This window comes from Harpia harpyja, chromosome 8 (genome assembly GCF_026419915.1).
Source record: "Harpia harpyja isolate bHarHar1 chromosome 8, bHarHar1 primary haplotype, whole genome shotgun sequence".
Classification (NCBI taxonomy): Eukaryota; Metazoa; Chordata; class Aves; order Accipitriformes; family Accipitridae; genus Harpia; species Harpia harpyja.
Window position 1 is genome coordinate 40,538,174 of NC_068947.1, and position 23,650 is coordinate 40,561,823.

The 23,650-nt window shown below is 39.5% G+C and overlaps 2 protein-coding genes across 9 annotated transcripts in view; both read right to left on the bottom strand.

Annotated features, from left to right (window-relative positions):
* Positions 1 to 1,783: 1,783 nt before the first annotated feature.
* Positions 1,784 to 9,724, bottom strand: ABHD10 (abhydrolase domain containing 10, depalmitoylase). The gene is made up of 5 exons (XM_052794582.1): positions 9,594 to 9,724; positions 5,702 to 5,885; positions 4,782 to 4,893; positions 3,714 to 3,851; positions 1,784 to 2,621 (listed from the first exon to the last, which is right to left on the bottom strand). Exons 1-5 carry the CDS (start codon positions 9,700 to 9,702, stop codon positions 2,280 to 2,282), a joined length of 885 nt encoding a protein of 294 aa, XP_052650542.1. The 5' UTR covers positions 9,703 to 9,724; the 3' UTR covers positions 1,784 to 2,279.
* A 2,073-nt stretch (positions 9,725 to 11,797) lies between these two features.
* PHLDB2 (pleckstrin homology like domain family B member 2) overlaps positions 11,798 to 23,650 on the bottom strand; it is a 112,961-nt gene continuing 101,108 nt past the window's right edge. For all 8 annotated transcript variants that reach the window (XM_052794426.1, XM_052794433.1, XM_052794428.1 and 5 more), the window contains 5 exons: positions 20,928 to 21,018; positions 20,340 to 20,486; positions 17,706 to 17,925; positions 14,483 to 14,568; positions 11,798 to 13,754 (listed from right to left, as the gene is read on the bottom strand). In XM_052794426.1, coding sequence (XP_052650386.1) covers positions 13,614 to 13,754; positions 14,483 to 14,568; positions 17,706 to 17,925; positions 20,340 to 20,486; positions 20,928 to 21,018 — 685 coding nt within the window. In that variant the 3' untranslated portion in view covers positions 11,798 to 13,613. The remainder of the gene's footprint in view (positions 13,755 to 14,482; positions 14,569 to 17,705; positions 17,926 to 20,339; positions 20,487 to 20,927; positions 21,019 to 23,650) is intronic.

Genomic DNA, 23,650 nt, shown 5'->3' on the forward strand with positions numbered 1-23,650 from the left:
AAAAACCCCACAACCCTGAAAACTACTCACACAACTGCTCCCCTTCACATTTGTTTTCAGCCATCTTGCTCTAAGGCATTGTAACAAAAAGACCTTACCCATAAAATATCAATTATTTAATAAAGGCTAAGATGAAGCTTTGAATGAATACAATGCAATTCTTTCAAGAGAAATACACAGCTACAGTTTACACAGACAGATAAAGACTTTCCCTGTCTGAAGTACTATAGTTAAATTGAATGTTTATAGGTATAACTCCCAATTCAAAAAAATAGCTCAAAACTTTTCAGTTACTGAAGTAATTTTAATATGTGTGAACAAAAAGTAGATCTATCACAACTGGTAACTTTGCGCCTTAATTAAAACTAACTACTTTGGAATTATTGCCGTCCACTTTTTTCAAATTTTTCTTCCAATTAAGCAATCTAAGAGATGTACAAAAGTGGATTAAAAACTGTCACAGGTAAGCTAAGAGCAGAAAGTTTTCAAGTAACTTAAAGACACAGTCAAATCACAATTAAAACTCACAAAATCTATTTTTCAGATTTTATCAGATGCAAGTCACATGAATACATACAAAGATGACAACTGTTTAACAATACATAAACATGGGTCAGCCTTCAGGCATGGAAGTGGCTGAGCAATTTGCATAAATTATCTGAACTAATTTTTCTCAAAAGTAAAAAACACATTGAAGAGAAAGTAGTGAATTGCATATTCATGTAGACAGAAAAAAAAAATAATCTACTCCAGAAACAGAAATCCTTGGAAACAATATTTATTTCATGGAATGTTGTAATTTCTCAAACAAGTATCCTGAGCTAGATTGAATTGGGGAATTTGTACACTTGAATTAGAACATTTGCATCTAAACTAGAGCCATCTGTTTTACTCTTAGAGCAGAATTGCAGCTTCTTGGGTTTTGCAGTATTGAAGCCTAAATAAAACCATACTACAGGAACACATCTGAAATTTAGGGGTTTTTTGTTTTGTTGTTGGTTCTAGTTTATTTTAGTTGTGTGGAAGTTTTTTTAATTAAAAACCACTACCTCAGCAAAGCTCTATACAACATACTTCTACTGACAATGCTAACTCTGAAAACGACAAACTCTCTAGAAATACCTTACCCCCAGGAGCTTCAGTCTTTTAAGGTAGCAGTAGTGATGGCATTTACTACTTAAAATAATAAAGCCAGAAACCACCATATACTTTTGACTGATGTTTCATATTAAGGCCAGCCTGAACTAATTCCAGCCTCTCACGTAAGTTCCTCTTTCTCAAGTACATGACGGCACCGTATCTTTGGACATTTGCAATTAAATCCATTTACTATTAAATTCTATGGATTTACATTACAAGAATTATCAAGTTTCATTTACAGTTTTCAGGCTTGCACTCACGCACCTCAAATTCCAAACTCTGGAAGGCACTGTTCCTAGTAATCCAGTTCTCAAGTCATAGAAAAGAGGCAGTGATGCTCTATGGTACTGTACTCCCCACTTCAAAGAAGTTACTATAAAAGAGTCACTGTATTGATCCAGTTTCCATTTACACCAAGATTATAAATTGTTCCCTTAACAGTAGACCCACAAATTAACTATTACAAAAAGACAGCCTGGAGAAGAGGACATAAACCCTAATGATAAGCATAGATAAGAGGTCTATCTGCACTTTGAGGCCCTGCGTTCTTAGAAGTTAACTTCTTCCTTATGTAGTACCCCAAGCACACCATCAGGGTGTGCCTTCCGCTTTTCAATTTTAACAGTACTTAAGAACAATATAATAATTTATCTGAAATCTGTTTATTATGCTTCATGTTATTCACTATTTCTAATAACAATAACTTCAGTAAACAAGTTTTATTTTGCCTTGCACAGATGGTTTCAGACAAAAGATACAAGAATGTTACAGGAAAAGGACAATACTGAAAAGGTGTCAAAGACATGGGAAATCAAAAGTTTTACCGTACAGGCCAATAGTAACAAAAATGAATCAACATTTCAGTACAAAAGTGTAGGAAGTTTGCAAAAGAAGGTTCAAGTGGTGAAGGAGAGGTTCTGAACACAACAGCAGCACTCCTTCACATTTTGGACTGCCTGTGCAAATGCAGCATTAATAAAATACCTGTATTTATGAAACAGAGGTAAGGAAACAGCAGATAAAGCTCAGTTCCTACTGCGATAGTCACAGGCCTCGTATCATCTTGTTAAGAACAGGGTTTCTGCTACTCATGGAAAAGAGTCAGGTATAGAGTTCATGCACTTATGCTACTCTGCGGCTTATATTAGTGTTGCCAGCTTGTCAATTAAATCATCAACAGTATTCACAAGAAGTTTTGTATCCTCCTTCTCACTCATCCGATGCTGGCCAATTTTGCGGAGGATAACATCCACATCTTTGCTCAAAACACGATCAGCAACTTGCATAGAGATCTGCCAAGGGACATCACCATCCTTCATGCCATGAATAAGTCGTATGGGACATGTTATAGGAATAGGACTATTTAGCACACAGTGATTTTCTGCTTCTCTGATAAAGTCATATGTCAAGGAGTAATATCCTTCCTCATTATGCTTTGTTGGAAACTTCCATTCACCTTTTTCTTCTATTTCTTTTTGTGCCTATAAAAAAGAAAACAAAGAATAGACAAGACAGATGTTACATGATCTTTAGAGCGCCTCAGCTTATTTCTGTGCTAAATGCAGTAAAACTTTCCCAGGTGTAAAATTTCACTTTGTTCATTTTTATTAGCAGAGAAGGTATATTCCTGTTCGCCTTCCAGCATCTGAGAAGACAAACCCCGTACCATCTCACAAAAGCTACTCTGTACATCTCTCCTGCAAATTAATCAGTTAGGATTCACCAGTGAAATTTTCTCAGCCAGAATCTATCAGAAAGAAAAAGATATATAGCCACTGTGAACAGTAAGTCTCTTTGGCTTCAATCAGTTCACTGAACCTCAAACAAGGAGAATCCTAGGAAAAAGGAATTTTCCAGTGATGGGTCTTTTCAGTTCTTGCCACAATAGCTGTGTCTAAACACTGTATGTCCAGAATCTTACCTTAGTCTTAAGTAGAAACACTGACACTATGAAGTGCCTCAGGAAAAAAAAAAAAAAAAAAAAAAAATCAGGAAAATAATTTAATTATTCTATAGTATGAGTTATTTATTGCCATATTTATTTGTCACATTATAACACCTGGTTTGCTTTCCTGAAGACTGGACATTATCATAATCCAGGAAGCAACTTAGAGACATCCCACTACCTAAATCTTATAGTCTTTACAAACACACTAATCTGAAGAATTCCCTTTCTAGACACACAACCTGTGTCAGACTCATCTAATCCAATGTCATCTCAATTACTTTAGCAGCTACTTCTCTGTACTTGAAAGCACAAGGATCCAATCTGGATGCAAATATATGATATTCAACACTGAAGTCTAATAGACTGCTGAACTACAAGGACCTGACTTCACACCCTATACGCCACAGTAATAATATAAACACAATCTAGGTAGTGCTCACACTAGCTTCATACTAGAAGCACAGTATTTTTCAGACTTCTAGATTAATGTAAATTTTCAGCTTACCTCCACCACAAACACAGAAAACTTACCAGAAGACTTGCAGGGAAAGTTGTTTGAACAACAGAATTTCTTAAATGCTTGATAGACTTTTAGATTGCACAAAAGCCAAACGTCAACATTTACCTCAATGGGAAGCTTCTTGAAAGTTGTTACCAGATGGTCTGCTGCTACAGCTACTCCAACTAGAGCAGCTACTTTATCTGGGCGTGCTATTGCAGCATGAAGCATCAGCCAGCCACCCAAGCTGGAGCCCACCAGAATCTGAAAAAGAGAGAAAATAAGATATTATTTTACAGGAAACAGCTAATAATTTTTTTCTTCTTCTACAAAGTATCAGTTTTCATTTTTTTTAACTACTTAAACCTTGGGCATAATCCTGCTGTCCTTACCCAGGCAGAACTGCTGTCACCTCCAGTGGAAATTTTGCCTGAGTAAGCACCACAGGATCTGGTATTTTATTATTCTTTTTGTTTGGCATGGCTGGTTATTGCTGTCTGAGACTGAAACACTGTAAACAAAATGAGAGTTGAAACAATTCAGTATCACATGCATACTTTATGTTTCCTTCTCAAAATAAATGCACATGGTAAAGGCTCAGTGCAGTGAAAGAGGTCAACACAAGGAATTCAGAATACAAAATTGTCTTAAACACAATACCAGGTATTTCCAGGTTGCAGGAGATTTCAAGTTTCTCACAGTCATTTCTAAAGTAACTGAAGAAGTCAAATGCTGCTTCTGCTGATTTTTTTTTAAGCTGTTTTGTCATATAGAGTATCTTAACTTGTAACATTCCTGCAAATCCTTTAATTAATGCATCAGCATGGGACAGTGACACACTTTTTCATTAAGAGGGCTGCACCACACTGGAACATCTCCCTGTCTCCTGTCAGGTGGAACCTCCACCATGAGGCCTTCTCAGACTCCCTAGGATGACAGCCCTGCTCTAAGCAGGAGGCTCTAATAAACAACCTCCAGGAGGTCCTGCCAACCCATCTTTCCATGATTATGTGATCTACCTTGCTTGCAAAAGAGTTCTGATGAATATGACCTCTCAAATGATTCAGCTTGAAAGCAAGCAGGTGTCAGTTGTTAAATGGAAGCTACTATCGACCAGACTTATTATGGCATTTTTTTGATTAATGTTCTACCTTGAGGACAAAAAGCATTCTATATTTAAAAATAAAATATAACCTGTGGTCCATCTGTAAGTTCATCCAGTATAGACAGAACATCTTTTCTCCACTTCCCAATTGTACACTCCTCAAATTTACCATCTGAACTTCCACATCCTGTATAATCAAATCTGAAAAAGGAACCATGAAAATGAAAGTCATAGTACTGTCTACAGCAACATAGAAGCTAACTAAACAGTACCATTTAATCAAATTAAATGGGGGACAAGATACCACACTGAATATTTTCTTACTTGATCCCACATATCACTAGCACCAGAAATCATACGAAAAGAGGTTTAAACACAACACATGCAACTAAGTGATGCAGCATTCTCTTATCATTTGACATAACAATATCCACATTTACCAGTATATTTCCCTGACAAAGAATTTCCCTTACAAACAAAAACCCCCAAATACTTCAATTTTAAAGGCATTTTTAAAATGTACAAGCACTCTTTCAAATGCTATACCCAAATACGAAGACTTAGGAAACTCAGCATTCAACCTAGTCTATCAAAGGAGAGTATCACCAAGCATGTGCATGTTCTTCTAAAACCACAGAAGATACTGGATAATTTAGTAAGATTTGGCAGTTAAGAAGCATGCTTATAGTGACAACTTAAAAAATTAGAACTCCAGGTCCTTTCTTTTTCATTTTGGTGCCTATAGCCTTAATGTAACACATAGCACTGGCTAGACTACAGAAATTTATCAGAGAATTTTCTGAATTACTTTCAGAATACATTCTCCTGATTTACCTCAGTCTCGCTACAGACAGAAAACCTACATTTGAAATGGAAGACAGACACTTCTTAGCTTGTGTACAGCATGCATTCCAATCCAAATGCCAAAGTTTACATATTTTTGTTAAAACCCCTTCCCCCAACGCAAGATACTAGTTTCATTTTCTCAAGAACAATGCTCTGCATGTACCTGATGAAGGCATGACCTAGAGAGTTGCAGAAATCTTCAAGGGCAGTTGCTTTCTGACCATTCATATTTGAATTAAAGCCTGGAAGGAAAATAACCCCTGGATTCCTGCCTTTTAGTTTATGATAAGCAAGATTTGGTCGATCTGGTCGAGTAAGAAAGCTGACTGATGATTTCAGCCTGCAAACTAATAAAAAGAGCTATTTAGTACAATCATCATGATAACCTTGGCAGAAATACTAATATTTTTATAAAACTAGGATTCAGGAAATACGGGCATATTATGTGAAAATAAGATACTCTGGCTCAAGAGAAAAGTATCTCCTGTATTCCTTAATGACTAACTAATATTGATCAACCTGAAAGGGAAAGCTGATTGTGATTCATTCTCAAATCATTAAATGCCAACCATGTAAGGAGTTCACTCAACAATTAGCAAAGTGGTTGACTGAAGCCAAATGCTATGATTTCCTATACTTCATTTGTCCTCACGTTTTATACCATCTTGAATATATTTATTCATTTCACATGAAATGGTAAGATTTTTCATCTGCTTAGTTTAACTTTTTATTTTTCCTTTTTGTTTTTTCTAAACTGAATTAAAAAAAAATATAATTTTGGGACTAAGTACTCTGTGCAATGGTAAGTTTACAAGTACATGAGGTGACAAATTTTTGATGAAAATTAAAACTGAAGGACAAAACTACATCTGCATCGAAACTCCAGATCCACAAGATCTATGAAGGAGATATACAATGGGGAAGTTTAAAAGTGGGAATTAGGAAAGAATCTTGTGACTAACTTTTTCAACATGATGAACATAAACCAACATTAGCATTGTTTAAAACCAAATTAAATAAATAACACCTAGCCTTTTTCATCATAGCAGCAGCGGCTATTTCTGCTTAAGTTAAAGATTATTGCCAGGGACACTGAAAAAGAGGGTCATTTTAACGCTATGCCATCTTAACATCAATCTTTTTCTCAGATATGAAGCACAGAAGGTAAAAAAACCAAAATAAAACTACATTTTCTGTAAATACAGAGCAATACATTAAAAATATCCCATAAGAAACAGAGTCGACCATTGCAGAGCTACGATTTTCTTATGCATCTCCAGAAGAGGCACAGATACCCCATTACACGGTTTGGTGTATTCTCAATGGAGAGGTTACATTATTCCAGTACTCAGATTGTTCTATGTTTATCCAGAATGAAATAGCACTTTGCAAACCTAAATATTTTGGAAATATTTAAAAATTGAAAGATCCTTTAGTGCAACTTCTGTCAAAGTGATCTGCAACATATTACATGAGCAAGAAGTTTTCCTGTCAGCATAAACTTAAAATTATTTTGTTTTGTTTTAGTTCAAGATAACAAACCAGACAGACACATTTGGAAAGCAAACACTAGGGTGGACTCTGTTATTCACATTAATAACCATCAGAAAGTTGAGTTGGTTTCAAACAAGGAAAAAAGATTAACAAAGGAAATGCTAACTAATGAATAACTATGCTGAATCTCAACAGCTGCTATAGTATTCAATCTAAGTTTAGCAGTCAGTTGTACCTCTGCTGTGGGTGGGGGCAAGTGATTTGTAGAGAGGTGTTACGGAGACTTAATCCACTCTATTATGCCACTCAGCAAGATAATTTGTTAAACTGAAAGCCTGGTCAAGACTTCTAAGACTTTGATACTCTCAATTCTTAGATTAGAAGACGACTGGTTTTTCAATACTGTCAATCAATATGGGGCTACAAAACTATGCAACCCCAAATACATCAGGGCTTCCTAGTGGTACAATAACTGGATAAATACTGCAAAAACAGGCCACGACAGCATCACACCATTTAACTGTTCCACAGCTTTGAGTTCTGTTTTCTCACTATCAGAGAGATTACATTCAAGGGGTTTTGGGAGTTTTGTTTGTTGTTAAATTTGCATGTGCATTAGTAAATGTGGATGCACAGAAGATGCAGGATGCAGCTAGCATCCAGCGCTTTCCTACAGTCTAACAGAAATTATACCATTTGAACTATAGATTAAAACCATTAAATCTTTCCTGAAACAATGCAATGATTCTTTATCCTATTGATGCACCGATTATTATAAAGGGTATAAATGCCACATCAAAGGTATATTTACTCAGATACATCCATGCTATGGCTTTTGGTTTGTATCTCTATCAGTAAGCCAGTCACTTCTTCACCTGCCAGTAACAGAGGAGATACACCAAGAAGTGCTAAACTTGATAGAAAAAGGAGTATTTTTCTTCCCCTTAAGCCCTGGTAACCATCTCTGAAGTCACTGGTTTTCCATCCTGCGGCACTCTGTAGGTATGCTCAAACTGATTCGACACATTTGGGCAGGGTTTAAACTGCAGCTACAAGACACAACTGCTAAACTATTCCAAAAACTAGTATTCTGCATTTAACAAGTTACTCTAAGGGCATCAGCAGCAATCCTAACCTGAATAATGCAAAACTCTAAAGCAACTACCCCAGCCAATCCAAAAGCAAGGCTCACTGGAGTCATGCTCTCAGACTTCCCTTTAGACAAACAAAAACATCAACAACTGAGCAGCTATCCAGTAATTTCTCCTCCTGATTTCAGTGAAAGACCTTGGTGAAAGCAGGGAAGCACATCTGAAAGGTGCAAGGTGGTACTTAATATTTACAAAAGCAAGTTACAGACAGAAGGAGCTAGCTACAGGAAGACCACAGGACCCTTGCCCGATGCTATGGAATTCTCTTCGTATCAGAATCACTGTGCAATTTTAATTGTGTTATGACAACAGACACTGTGATCGAGACCAGTGCTACATGCAAAGCCAAAGAAATCCTCCAAATAATCTTGGGAATGCTCCAGCACTGTGACCTACCCACTGCCAGTAGCAGCAGCGGATTAACATAGCTCTGGTAGATAACAGATACAACATTGTCCACACCTTGTTTCATGCAATCACCTACGCTACAGCAGTAAGGCAGCCACCAGTTCTGCCAGCAGGAACTGCTGCTTAGCCCAGTCTCAGAGCACCTAACGGCACACTCATGAACCAGCTATTCTGATCACACTATCACTCTGAACACACAGCAAGAAAGAACATCAACAAAACCCCACCGTATTCATGTTTTTATGCAGATACGACACGTGCACCCTTAGTGGCAAGTAAGTTTTACTCACTCCTACATCGGGCAAACTCAGACGAGGTTCATTACCTCATCAAGAAGAGCAGCTGCCTCTCAAAATTTAAGGCAATGAATAAACTCAACAAGTCAGACAAGCACTGCACCTGGAACGGCAAGGAGGGGCACTACGCGTTTGGGCAGAGGCTCATCTCACTCAGAAGTGAACGCCAGCAAAGCTGTCCAGGTGCCTGGTGAAGCCTCCCACGTAGGCATGTTTCACACCCAAGCAAGCGAACCGGCCCACTTACTTCCAGCTCCGCGGAGAGCCGCGGCGGCAGGAGGAGCTTACAGCGAGCTCGACACACGCGGGAAAGCAGCTGCTCTGCGGAGACGCACAGCTTTGCGCGGCGCCTGCCCTCCCCCGAGCACCGGCACCGAACCGGTCCCCGCAGGCTCGGCAAGGCCTGTCACAAACCCCGTCCCTCGGAGCGGAGTTTAACGTGCCCCCCCCCCCCCCCCCCCCCCCCGCGCCGGGTAGGCGGCCCGGCCGTTCCCGACCCAGACGGCGCTGAAGGGGAGGAGGGGGTGTCACCTCCTGCTGCCCGCCCCGCGCTCTGCCGAGAGCAAACGCACCTCCCCACGGCCATTACACACGGTAGATACACCCGCCACCGACACGCACGCTTCCCCCCCGGGCTCCCAGGCTGGAGGAGGAGGAGGAGGAGCCCCGGAGTGCCAGCAGAAGTGCCCTGGGGCCCTTCCCTTACCCGGGAGCCCCAGGGCCGCCCTCAGCGGCGACAGCAATATGACCACGGCCGAGGCACGACGGCGGCCGCCGCCCCGCACCAAGCCCCGCAGCGCGCCCGCCGCCGCCATGCCCACTGCCTCACGCCGCACACCCCCCACTCGCGGCCGGCGGCGGGGGAAGGCGCCTCACGGGGAAGGCACCTCACGGCGCAGGCGCCACCTGCGGCGCCGGGGCCACCGCGCATGCGCCGCACGGCCTCCCACTTTCCCAGGCTGGCTTGGCGCCGCCGTGCGCGTGAACCGGCGCTCGCCTGCGGCGGGCGGGGAGGGGAGGGGATAGGGGCGCGCATGCGCCCTGGCGTGGGCGGGAGGGTGAGGGCTGCAGGCCGGCATTGACCGATATATTAATGCCGTATGCTTGTTTGTGAGGTAAAGAAACCAGGTTCCGTCAATAAAAACACTTAATAAGCATTTCCCTAAGTGCGTGTGTATTGTGGACCCTCCTTGAAGGCCTCTCTGTACCGGACAAGGCTGGTAAGACCCACTCTGGAAACCCCCGTACTTCAGGTTGCCTAGATATATTAGGGTCTAGACCGTTACGAAGTGTACGTTTTGGTGTATATATGTACAGCGTAATGCACGTAATTACCTGGCCCTTACAGCCAGCCAGAAAGGACACCTCACAACCCATTGTCCCTCCCTCAGTCGCCTCTCCGGCAGCATCTGGGCCTGGCCGTTGCTTGGCCTGCAGGGCGTTTGAAGCAGCTCACACCTCCTTACCCACCTCTACTCGGCCTCAGGCGTATGGGCGCAGTAGCTAAAACAAGGTCTTTATGCGCTTTTACACACAGGCCGTGGCAGCCACCCAGAAAAGAGGAAAATAACGCTAGGAAAGGCCAGTGCCTGCAAAGGTAAGGGTGTTTCCCCAGGCAAGCACCAGGCCAGCCCCTGTCAGCAGCTGTAAGGTGAAGGGACACAGCGGCTGAGGTTTCTAAGACACAGCCTACGTGGCTTGCAATTGCCTGAGGTCCTTCAGGCTAAGTGGGTACTTGACTCCCATGGGGGTAAGCTTGGAGGGCTTGCAGACGGATCGTAAAAGATAGTGCCTACCGCTGTACTCATATGTCTGAGTTATGGCCTAGCCCTGGCGATACTGCTCAGTTTAGGGTTAAACATGGTGCCTTGTCTTTCCAGGAGGACCATTACTCAATAGTTTCACTATGTAGGCCTGGTTACTTTGTATAAATGATGCATGCTTTGCTAATACTATATCCTTGAAGAAGGAACTAAAGACTGATGAAAAGGAAACATCCTGCTCCAGAAGGCACCCAAAGCCGGATGATTGCCAAAGAAGCATGAACTAGGGGAAAGATAAAGGTGGCAGGGGGAGATCATGACCTCCGATTCAGTTCAAGACTGGAAAGACTTGACCCACACACCTGCAAGGAGCATGCTTGCTCATTTACACAACAAGCGAGGCTAATTTAAATATAGCTAATAGTAGATGAGATGGTGACTACCAACCAATGAATGTAAATTTAGGTGGCTTTTAACTAATCATGTAACAGAATAAATACATTGTAGTTCTTTGGTGTGGCGTGCTAGCTTTGTGGAATTATCACCTAGCACCCATCTTTGCGCAAACATGAAATAAATACGTATCTTGGCTCTGTGTGTATGATTGGCTTATTGCACATTGGGTGACGAACCCCGCTCGTGGGACAACACCGCCATGCTTTGCTTACGTTGTCTTGATGTGCACCACTACAAAACCCACCACACTTTGTGATGACATTAGCAAACTTAGTGAAAAAAATCATAAAACCGCATGGGCTGCTACAATGAGCTAATGCTTCCTGCAGTTCAAGTCATGTCTAAGTCAAATACTGGGAAAACTGGGAAACCCTTAAACTTCAGCAATTTCTGTTTTGCAGTCAAACAAAAAAATTGTCTATGTCCAAGGCTGGTGATAAATTTTTCAAACAGGGTCATAAAAAATGAGAAAGGTATTATATTATATACATGCAGTAAACAGACTATGCTCCTAATTTCACTGCCATCTGAAAGATTATTTTCCATAGCTCTTTTATGGGGAAACACATGGAATGGTTAGACTAAGCACTGCTAAGAAATACAAAATTGCTTGCACAACTGTCTATGACTATTTAAAAGACAAGCAGAAATGTCCCAAGATGAAGCAGCAAGTGAATATTTAAAACAAATGTATTTTTAAAAATGTTTATTGAAATGCCTTCATTGCATCATGCAGGATACAAAAATCATTATTAGAAAACCTTTATAACATACTTAGGAGTAAAATCAAGATACATCAGGGAAAAATAATAATTATATAAATCAAAGCAATTTATTTCTGATAGGGTTTTAAATCATTAGATTACAAGCTGTGATCTGCACAGATGATAACAATTATCTTGCAGTAACAGTCCCTTTCATGATTCAAGTGGAAACTGATGTTCGTCATGCTAGAGCAACCGTATCACCTGTGTATACCACAAAAAATTCAACCCGTTCATTACAGATACAGCGTTTAAAAAGTATAACAAAAATATTCTGCCAGCATACTTCTATTCTGCTTTCAGTTTTTTATTTGTTCCATCAAAAGCCGTTAACTTTTCATCAAGAAAAAAAAAAGGCTAACGTACTTTCTTCTATTACACAAACCACATAGCACATAAGTTTTGATTACTGAAATAGAACCTCTTTAAAGTCATATTATAAGAGACTTTCTTGAAGTTCAGTTCAATTAAATAATTTATGTTTTTGCAATATTAGTCAAGGACTTGGAAGTGATTTTCGAATGGAAGACCACTGCACCCTCAGTATTTTTGTTGTTTTAGGAATCTCAATCTCTGCTTCTTAAAATTTTCAGGGTTTTTTATTCATACACTGCTTAGTGTAAACTCTTGGAACTTGCCTCTCTCTTGTTATTCTATTTGACAGCATAATTCTGTGCAGATAATGCATTTTAAAAAAACTCTCCAGGGCTGAAAACTTGGCTCCAGAGAATTCAGATAGGTAGAGATTTTGATGCTGGCTTCAAGGGGACCAATGTTTGAGAGGTTTCAGTAAAGCATTCACTTGGCACAGAGTCAGGTTAGGACCATGCCAGGACCTTACTACATAAAAGAAAATTGCTGTAGGGTCTAGAATCAGCTCATTCTATTCAACGGGGAAGATTAAAAAAAACCCTCCTTATGAGGAAGTTAATACATGTGTTTCCGTTTCATATCCTTGTGGAAAAATGCATCTTTATAAAGCTATCCTCTTTTTTTGTTGAGCTCCATAGATGCAGACTTTAAACAAACAGTTGGTGTCACTGAGTGTTTGAACACACAGAATATCATAACAATTTAATTACATTAAAAATCATGAAGAGTTTTGGCACTGTCCCCTTACCGAAAGTTAGGTGCAACTAACAATATGAAAACATTATGATAAGGGAATCGTATAACTCTTTGGCTCTGTTGTAATACTTAACTACTAAGGCAAGAACTGTGTGTACCTTAGGGTTGCTTTTTTGTTTATATTTTTATAAAATACTTGACTAGAAGTTTTAAAAAGTCACCTAATCATCTATAAATGTCAAATGCTGCATATTAAAATATATGCTTGTTACACCTTTTTTGTTCCATTACTAGAATTTTTGCATACTGATGAGAAAACACACATTTGTAAACTGTTCAGTATGAGTTTATGAAGACATTCTCCATATAAGAGAATTTGTAGAAAATTATCATTGAATCAAGATACTGTAATTAAAATTGCCTGATTATCCATTTTGGAGCACTACGATTCTCTCAACAGCTTTAGCTCTTTCATTCCTATAAAGATCAACTAAAACAAGTAACGACACCCCCCCCTCCCCTTTTCAGTGCATTTGTAAACCCCTCTCATTCTGAGGTTTCTGGTGCACATCATAAGGAGGACGTTTCAGAGTATTCACTGGCTTTTCAGATTTCACTACATATGGCTAACTTCATACGTTACGTTATTGCAGTATGCCCTATTGCCCCCTTTTATTATAACATGAAGTGGGTGTAGCCTTCTGCACCTGTAACAATAACATCCATCCATATCCTCATGGCTTCTGGCGAAGGAGCAACCATATAGTATATCCGGTCATGTGTCTTAACACTGAAAGTGAGCAACGGGTTGGGACTCTAAAATGAAACAGAAAGAAGGATATCAAAAGAATGAAATCAAAGCCATTTATTGGTACCAGAAGTGAAATTACTTACAGGGAGATTTACAGTAGGGTTAAGGAGAAAGATAAAATGCAAAATGGTGTACCACTGCATCCTACGTTGCAGCACTGGAAGCAGAGGTGTGTTTAAAGTGTTTGTATCCACCATAAACAGTTCTTACAATGTATTTCCACTAGACTATTACACAGTAGTACAGGGCTCCAACTGTTGTTTCTTGCTCAAAGAACTAACTCCCCCACTCTGTCCAGTGGTCAAAACCACCTTGGCTTTCACAAATTCATGTGCCAAGGATATATTCAGTTTGTTCACAGCTCATTTAAATTACAGGCAAGAGGCAGGGATGCCATGAGCTGCCGGCGCCAGTTAACTCCCTCTCTGTGACAGATGCATAGAGCCATTCCTTGATTTGCCAAAGCCACTGATTTTAGTGGTCTCGCCACTGGACTAATGAATTGCTTGCAGCAAATCCCACTTGGCAGGCAGACACTCTTATCTCTGCTTTCATCAGTAGAAAAAAAAAAGGGGGGGGGCTAATCCCTGATCTGGCTTCATCTTCCTTTTCCTCCACTCCAGGGTTTTTTTGTTTCTTTTTTTTCTAATAATGTCAGCTCTCTCTTTGACATTACCATGCTTTGGGTACTGCTACATGATACTCAGTTAAAAAAAACAATAACAAAGTTTACCTTGTATGCATTCTTTAGATGATCATAATAGACTTCTTCAATAGCTTGAAAATATATTACACCTTTTAATTTAGTTTCGTGTTTGTCTAAAATGGAAAAGAGAGAATCACTTGAGAACTGAAATGAACAGTACTTCAAGAAGCAAAAGCTTAATTTGTATTTCCATTTATGTTCAGCTGATAAGTAACTGGATTAACACTTCTGCTTGTGAAATCCCACAGAAATCTCCAACCTTTCTTACTAGTTGGTCGGTTTCATTGAGAGATGCATTTCCTACTTTAATATATTTTCTTTTCCGCCTGGTTTCCAAGGAAATAAAGCGTTTACAATTTCCTCATCTATTTGCAAGTCACTCCCTTCACTGAAGTGTCTAAACATTATGGCCGGTATCAGCCAACAGAAGGACAGATGTCTCTGAGATACATCCGATCTTCCCATTCCATGAAAGCCAGCCAGACTTCACATAGCTCGCAGGCCAAGACCTACACTTTGCCTTCAAAGGAAAGCTGTCATGATAAGCAAATTTGAAATACAATTTGATAGCAAAAGCTTTACGTTAGAACATCATTGCTTGTACTTACTAAAAAAGATGCTTCTTCCCATTTATAATAATCTCCCTCAGTCTCAAGCTAATATTTATTATTCAAGTGTGAGGTTAGCAGATTGTAGGCGAATTTCTATGAGCTCTGACATGGAAGAGTTTACAGGAGATTAAAAGTTCCTGGGCACCAGCTGCAGCATCATAATTGTCTGTTTGCACTCTCCTACTCTGACACCCATGTTAAAAGCCAGATTAATTAGATGTGGTTTGCCCCTGTTGCAAAAGGTAACACCCCATTTGCTTGGAGCACCCGAGATAAGAACGCCTGAATGGATAGTTACTCCAGGGAGGCTGCTAACAAGAGTAGGTTGTTACCCAGTGGTACTGTGTTTCTGGTACCAATATCCCACTGAAGCAAAACTGAAAGACAGGGTGGGAGTCTTCGCACTTAAATTTTGATACCTACAATGGAGACACAGCTGACTTAATCTCCCTTTAAAAGCAATGGAAAGAAGCAGACAATTACAGAGGGTCAATTTTAAACTATTTTAGATATCATCTAATGTTGCCTTCTGTCCCAGCATTAGCTAGTGAATTGTTAGGGCAAGGAGGATAGACTGTGAACTTAACACCCTAACAGTCACAACTATAATGTTTAACAAGAAAAAAGGAACAGGGCAGGTAAGCATCTACAGTACCCTCCGTTTTCCTGGAACGGAAGTGAAACTGTTAAATAATCCCAGAGGGTGTTAAGAGGCATCACAACTGCATGTGACACCGAAAGGCAAACTTCCTTCCACTCCCAGTTCTTTTATATTAGGGGAATATAATGCCTTGTGACCCCAAGTTAGTATCACCTTAACACTGAACAGTCATGCCGAACATCTTTATCAGTCCCATGAGAGATTCTGCTGTCATTTTGAACACTCACGAAACTCAGCTTACATCCTACCGGTAGCTGCAGGCAGTTTTGAAAGCTTCATATGATGGCAAAAAGAAATCCCAGAGACCAAACAATATAGTGCTGGGAATCTCCCTGCCAGCCCCCAGGGGACCAGTAGAAGTACTGAGGTATAAGATTACGACGTTATAGCACACATTATACTAAGCTAAATGCAATACCATACAAAGTATACTGTCTATGCAGTACAAGCAAACAGTGATCCACTCTCCTTTCAAGCCCCACCCGGGGTCTTGGTTACAAGAGCATTTCAGGTACCCACAAGCTCCCAGTCTTTGTGGAGTTCCCTGTGCGCTTCAGGTCAGAAACTGCAGATGCTTCAGCTGCTGCGCCAAATTGTCAGACTTTAGGGTAAGTTCTTTGTTCAGTACACTTCAGAACTAAAACAATATACCAGTATATTCACTTAGAGTTCAATTACTCTGAATTTACAGCATCAATATTTATTTTGGAAGTCTAACTATATATTTAAAGATCTAGATGGATCCTCACTGATACAAACTATGTTTGTTGGCTGCAGTTCTTGAGACATTATGAAAAGTTTTCTTTGGTAATTCAAATTGCATTATGGCAACTGTACTGCACTCAAACCCGAAACTGTTAACTATTAACATAACTACTACTAAAAAAAAGAAAAAAACAGTACCAGATGGGAACACTACTGTATGTTACAGGCCTTGCTAAGCAATAAATCAGATATTAAGAACAAAATAAAAAAAAGTTCGTCACATTCTTCATAGTATTACTGCAAACTAGTAAGAAATACTCAGTGGGTATGTAATGAATGAATGTAATGAATTCAAATATGTGTTTTAAAAAAGATGGACTGAGTAATGCATAACCCTACCATCAATTTTAAGTTCCTTATAAGTTGCTGGAAAGCAGTAATGTCACAAAAGGAAATGGAACTGTTTGGGTGGGTTTTGTACTCGATGTTTTCTTCTGCTTCTTAGCAATGAACATCCTACATATGCCCCTGTCTGGCCCCTCCTAACAATAAATATTCAGAACACAAAGTCATTTTTCTGGCTTCCTCTGAAACTTCAAAGTCAAACCATGTGTAGATTTGCACAGCAATCGGAGAGACATATATGTCCTTAAATTCCAAACTCCTGGGCTTACCCCAAGATAACAAATTAACATAATGCTTATAATGGCTCCAGATATCGTATAACGCAACTTAGTGTACAGAAACCTCTGTAGAGTATTGCATGTTGTTCATTTGAAATTCCTTAGACTCTCAAAATACGGCAAACTCAAAAAGTCTACTCCTGTACATTTAATCTCCTGAAAGACTTTTCAGCACATCAAGCAACGGGACTGCAGAAGCATTCCATTTAATTTTCATGGTAAGTATAATAAATTATATTCTTGTATGAAGGGTGCAAGAAATCATTCTGCCATGAGGGGAAGTATATAATATTCAAAAATAAATTATGTGGAGCCATTATTCTGTGTGCTAGGAACCTGATGATCTTCCATTTTTTCTTCTTGCCTATCCGCATCTCTCCCTTTCTCTGTAATGCTCATTTCTGCCTTACCTGGCATTAGGATTGAACACTATAGGGAAGGGATTGCACAAGCTCTAAGTGTGCATGTAAAACACCCGATGAAATGGAAATGTAAGTTTTATTCAGGACTCCCTACGTGTTCATAACTCAGCTGAGGTTGATAGGAAAATAGAGGGACAGATGTACCCTAGTAGTGATCCTGCAACCTACCTGCATAATAAGTAAAAGTTCTCTTGTTTCTGTCAAAAACAAACCATCGTTTTTTCCATGTTTTAATTTTTCCTCCCATTTTAATCAGAAAGCCTCGGCAGGTCTTCTCTGTGAGGGAGACATGGTAACAGGTCTCTATGTTGTGACCAGCTGTTTCGATGTGACTTCGTAGGTCAAAGTCTTCCTTTCTAATGGGCAAATAGCGAGTCAAGGGACGGGCCTACAATAAAGAAAAGAAAATCATATTATTTTTAACAGAAGTCTTAACTTCTTCACTCTTTCTGCTGCAAGGACATAACTGCAAACTACCCATAGATTCCAAGAATGAACATAAGAAAAATAAAGAGCTTTTGCTACAGCCCTGATTTTCTTTAAAAAAAAAAAAATCCTTAAAACTTGTAACTTTACATAGTGTTGGGTAACTTTATAAAAGCCAGATTAGAGCATAGGAGTTTCTTGAAATAATCAGTTGGTAAGCTGGTAAAACAGGGGCCACACCATAGAAAGGTGGTTTTAGAATTGAAACATTAATTAAATGTAAAGGTGTGTTGCTGCTTTAGATGAAGTGTAAGAACTTCATTTGCATGATGTTAAGTTAACCCTTTATTTCTCTGGGGTAGGTACTCACTACACATATGTCACTCATTAATGTTTTACTGCTACAGGTATTTTCATGCAAAGTATATCAATAATAAGAACATGCTATTACAGGAAAAATTAATAATGAGAGTGAACTGTTATCGCTCGTTAGTCTCACAGAGATTGCTGTGAACAAAATAGAATTATTTTCTTCTGAACAAATTAAACGTGGTATCTAGTTCACAGTCAGGAATACGGTATAGAGAGCTGAAGTGCCCCCCTCTGCTAGAGACAGCAAAGCAGCACAGGAAACGGTGCCTCATTCTTGACTGCAGTTCAAGACTTTGCATCAAGCCTGGATAGCATCAGCTGGGAGAACAAGCAGGAGGAGGTAGTGATTTGGGACCTCTGCCAGCTGAGGGAATATGCTTGTTTTCTGTGCCTGAAGGGTCTATGCATAACCCCCCTCCATTTTAAACACATCAGACAAGTCTCCCAAGGCTCCCGCTGCAGTCAAGGCAGCCAGAGGCTACATCACAGGGCGATTCAGAACAGAAGCTGAATTTAGGTGCTTTGAATGACCTGTGAAAGGAGCATCTTCCTCCCCCCTCTCCCCCCAACTCCAGAGAAGTCAGTGACCTGGAGAGTCTAATCTGCCCCTGCTCCATGCCTAAAGTTAGCCTGTTTAATCCCACTGTGAGTCACAAATTGAAGGGACTTTTCCTCATGGCATTCTCATGACTCTCATTCCTTCCCCCAGTTTACATTTCTAAGTGTCAGGAGGTGCTGAAAAAAAGTAAAAAATTGGGTCTTACTGTACAAAGGAAAGAAAAAAGTTAACAAAAAAATTGTAGTTATTTTTGACACATACGTTTTGTCCTCCAGCCAATTCAGACTTCAGCCCCTCTGCCAAGTCTGCCAATTAGCAGTAACTGATAGGGCATTCTATTACAACACATGCATGCTCCAATTTGGGATAAAGATATAAGCATTGCACCGTTGTTTACAACATACTGGAGTTGTCACTAAAACTTCTTAGAAAAAAGAAGGCATTCAAGTAAAGTACACATAAAATTTAACATGTGGTAATTGCATTTTATATAAAAACAAAGGAATGGATATATTTAACCAGAAACAACTTAAAGTTCCTCTGGCGTTGTCCTATTGTTCTGATTTAGTGTTATCAATTAGAAAGGCAAGTTATGTAGGAATGTTCATAACAAAATATAATAGTAACTCATAAAACAAAGATTTAGCAAAGGTAGCACAGATAAAAGCAGAAAGATATTAAGATATGATAGGGAATCTTCTGCACTCAGATACATATATTAAGATGGAGACATTGTCTTGCTATGTTATACTAATAATAAAATGTCTGCCTAGCCTATTTGCTGTACCACATAGATCTTATTAGTTGTGGTAGAATAAACAAATAGGTAAGACCTTTAAGCCTAAATAAAGCTCAAGATGCCTCTAAATCCTAACAAGAAGCAAGAAGATGTAGGAGGTAACACTGTTTTAATTAAATAATGTTTCTCATGTTATATACTCCCAGGAACATCAGAAAAAATACTATTTCCTCCCTACAGTAGATGTGGAGCTGGAAAAGCTTCTTTATCTGTCTTTTTTTTCAGTCAAGTATTTGGAAGTGACAATTCACATTCCAAGATATTTTATGTATTAAAAGAAAGAAAAAACCACACCAATCATTTATAAAATTAAACACGCTCACAAATTTCTGTTGTTCAAGCTAAAAAGTTCTGCTCTGCCCATACTCAGTAACAAACCTTATAGAATTAATATTTATACTTTTAGATAGAAGATGCTAAATAGATATCTCTGCTGTTATTTAACTTTACATGAATACTCGGACATCTATCTAAGGCTCCAAGAGCCCAAACATAGTTTTAGCAGCACAGTTATACCTCAGAAATACTAAATCCATCTATTCAACTGAAAGCGGTTCTGTTTACCATTGGCAGAAATACACTTAGTCCCTTCTGTATATCAAGGGGAAGTCTTGCACTTAAAAACCATTTCATGTCAACGTCTCACCTGTGCTCTTTGTTTCTCTCGTATTTTGACTTCCTTTTCAATTAATTTTTGTCTCTGGCTAGTTTCTTCTTCCAATCTTTTCTCCAGTTGCTCTCTGCGGCGCTTCTCTTCTTCCAGAGCTCGTTTTTTAGCTTCCATCTCTCGTTCCTAAATACCACAGGACATGCAGAACTTCCATTATATGTGAAACTATAGTTGGTAATGTAATTTCTAAGCTAGGACTAAATCCAGTTTTGCCTCTTAAGTAGGCAGAAATATATATCCAGCAAAGTGGACCAAGAATTGGAATCAGAATTGCAAATATTACTACTCTAGAAATGAAGGTTCTTCTTAAGCAGCTCTTCTAGAAGGTGTAGGAGCAATGCTGACCTAGCTTCTGACGGGATTTTGCCATCAACTCACCCAATGAGATAGCAGCTGTTGCTCAAAGATGTAGTATGAAGGTGAAACCAGACCAAACCAAGGGCGCAGAGGTAATTTTTTAAGTGACTATTAGGTGTAAACTATTTAGGGTCCAGTGTTGCATTTAGGAGGATATTACCTAACTAATGTGCCCACTCTTAGTTTCACTGATCAAATTATGCTTACCCTGGTCTCAAGCAGCCTAGTCTTTTCAGCATGTGCTTGTTTCAGAAGTCTCTCCATCTCTTCTATTCTTGCAACATTTGAAGTGCTAGCGCTGAACAAAAAAATCAGAGTTATTTAGAAAGAATACTTGGTATTTAAAGACATATTTTACAGTCCAACATTAGACAGTTTAAGAATGGAGTTGATACTGTTCTGATCCAATTCAGTGCACTAGGCACTAACAAAAAAATTATGTATAAAGTATATGGTATGCTCTCAATGTATACATTCCCCATGCAGAGTTGTGAAAAATGCAGACTTGAGTGCCTAAAAATGCATCTTGTCAGTCCCCTGTGACCTGTCATCTTCTCCCAGATAACAGAATATGGATGGAGATGGTTACCGTATTCTAACAAAATACACTACTGATCCTCAGAGCTGGCATTAGCAGCCATCTGAATATACCAGTCTTTCTGGCTGTAGACTGTCTTTGTTTTGTGTGTCACTGAGCTTATTATTTTAATATTTATTTATGTTATTATCTTATTTTTCATCTTATGCTGTTCGAGAAAAACAGTTGATGTTAAATATTACTGTACTACCATTAATAATGCCATTAGACTAAAGCACAATGTGAGGAAATAGAATGGATTCAAATGTTTAGGGCAGAGAGAGAAACTTGACTTGGGATTATACTGGAAAGGCTATATGACCACTGAAGTGGAATTGGGTGTCAGATGGCAGATTTGTTCATGCTACTTAATAGCATACAGACCAACTGTGAAGGGACACAGGTAGAATGGAAGTAGTCCAAATATGTGTCCTGGGCAAGGAAAAGAAAAATTAAGAACAACATCCTTCACTTTCTGAGCACACCTCTGACGCTTATGTCTGTAAGACCAGGATTTTTGTCAGAAGTATGACAGTCTTCAGAAGACATTTCTCTGTCTGATACTGGGGATATGTTTCATGAGAGGATAAAATGCAATACAAAAATAACATACCTCATTTAACCCAAGCTTGCAGAAAAGGTATAATCCATCTGAAATTTATCTGAACTCTAAAAGCTTACTGTCTCTGAAAAAAATGAGGCCACTGACTTAGATGCCTAAGCCTAGTTTGGTCAAAGTACGTTTAGTTGATGGGCCAAGAGAATCTGGGTCAAATAACTTCAGTAAAAGCAATGGGGCCATAAATCAAAAGTCATTTGAGCAACCTGGAAGATAGTTAATTGCAGTAGGTTTTCCCGTATTAAACTGGTTAACACTTCAGCTTATTTAAATTCTTTCATCCTTGATTTGCTTATCCTGCTCACAGAAATTAATACATAGCAGAAGATCAGTGTCTCTGAAACCCCAGCCATGAAAAATAAGTTGCTAACGAACCCTGGAACAACTACTGTTTGGTGAGTTGATGAATGACTACAGTGGTTCTCTTTCTTCTGTACTTTGAGCGCAGACAGATTTTACGCATTTCCAGCAAAAAAAGTCTCTCTCACCTTATACAAGGTAGAATATAACTTACGTATTTTAAATATGTCAGAACAAAGCATCATAAATTGTTTTCCTCTAAAGTCTGATATGGCTAGAAAAGATTCTCAAACACCATCTAAAACAATCTGAATTAATTTTGCTTAAGGGAAGTTTTGTCAAGGAAAATTAACTGCCTATCTTCCAAGTTTTATCAACAAAATCAGCCCAGGCTCTTTTCTTCCCTCACCAAAGTTTGCCTTGTGAGAAACTGAAAGAACTGTTGGAATGGGTCCTTTTCTGGTTTTTGGATTGGTTTGGTTTTTTGGTTTTTTTTCTTCTGGCATTGGCTGGAAGCTGCAGAAGAGCCAGAGGGAGGCAGAAGGGCAAACAGCACCAGTGAAATTCAACAGCCATCAGGGCTCCCCCATCCTTGGCCAGAGATTCCACTTATGAGATGGCTCCAAGGTAGCTCAGACACACACCATCTTCCTCCAAAATGGTCAGAGCAGCAAGTCAGAGAGAGACAGATTTCATACCACTGCCGTGTTAGATCACTGCAGAGATAGAGTTAATTCCCAGCCTGTCTCCAGCTATCAGAAACTTGCCGACTGTGTATCTATTTAAAACAGAAATTCTCAAAACCCGAGTCCTAATGTTTTTACTTTAAAAAACCCCAAACCAACCAAACAAAAAAACCTACCAGCCAGCAGAGTGAGTGCCACTGGTATTTTCTGAAACCCTTATCACTGCAGTGATAAAGACTACAAGAGGAAATCAGTGGGCTGCTACCCTGTTACAGGAAACAGATGCTGAATAAAACACAACATGCTAGCCAAAAAAGCTGTCCTTGTGTTCACAAGGGATTCTTAATCCCGTGACAACATTGTACTTAATTATCAGCCTCTATTTATGCTTGTGAAACTGCTGGGGCAGGACTGTGAGCAGAAGTGAAAGCATTATCATTAAAATCAGACTGTCAGAAGAAAATTGTTTGCACACAATTTTGAGACTCAGCTGGACTTTCAACACAGATCATTGATGTTTCTTTCATCTGAGGAGTGGTGTCTGAGCTGACAGTCTCTGAGGATGAGAAAAGCAGTGGAGGGCTCTAAGCCCTTCAGTGTCATCTCTTCATTTTTATGGACTCAGTAAAGGGAGAGGAAATGGCAAAAAAGACCACTGAAGGAGCCCTAAGTGTTTCAGCATAAGGCTCTAGTAAGTTAACACGCTGGACTTGCAGAACAAGTGTACTTCATCGCTGGCAGATGTCTG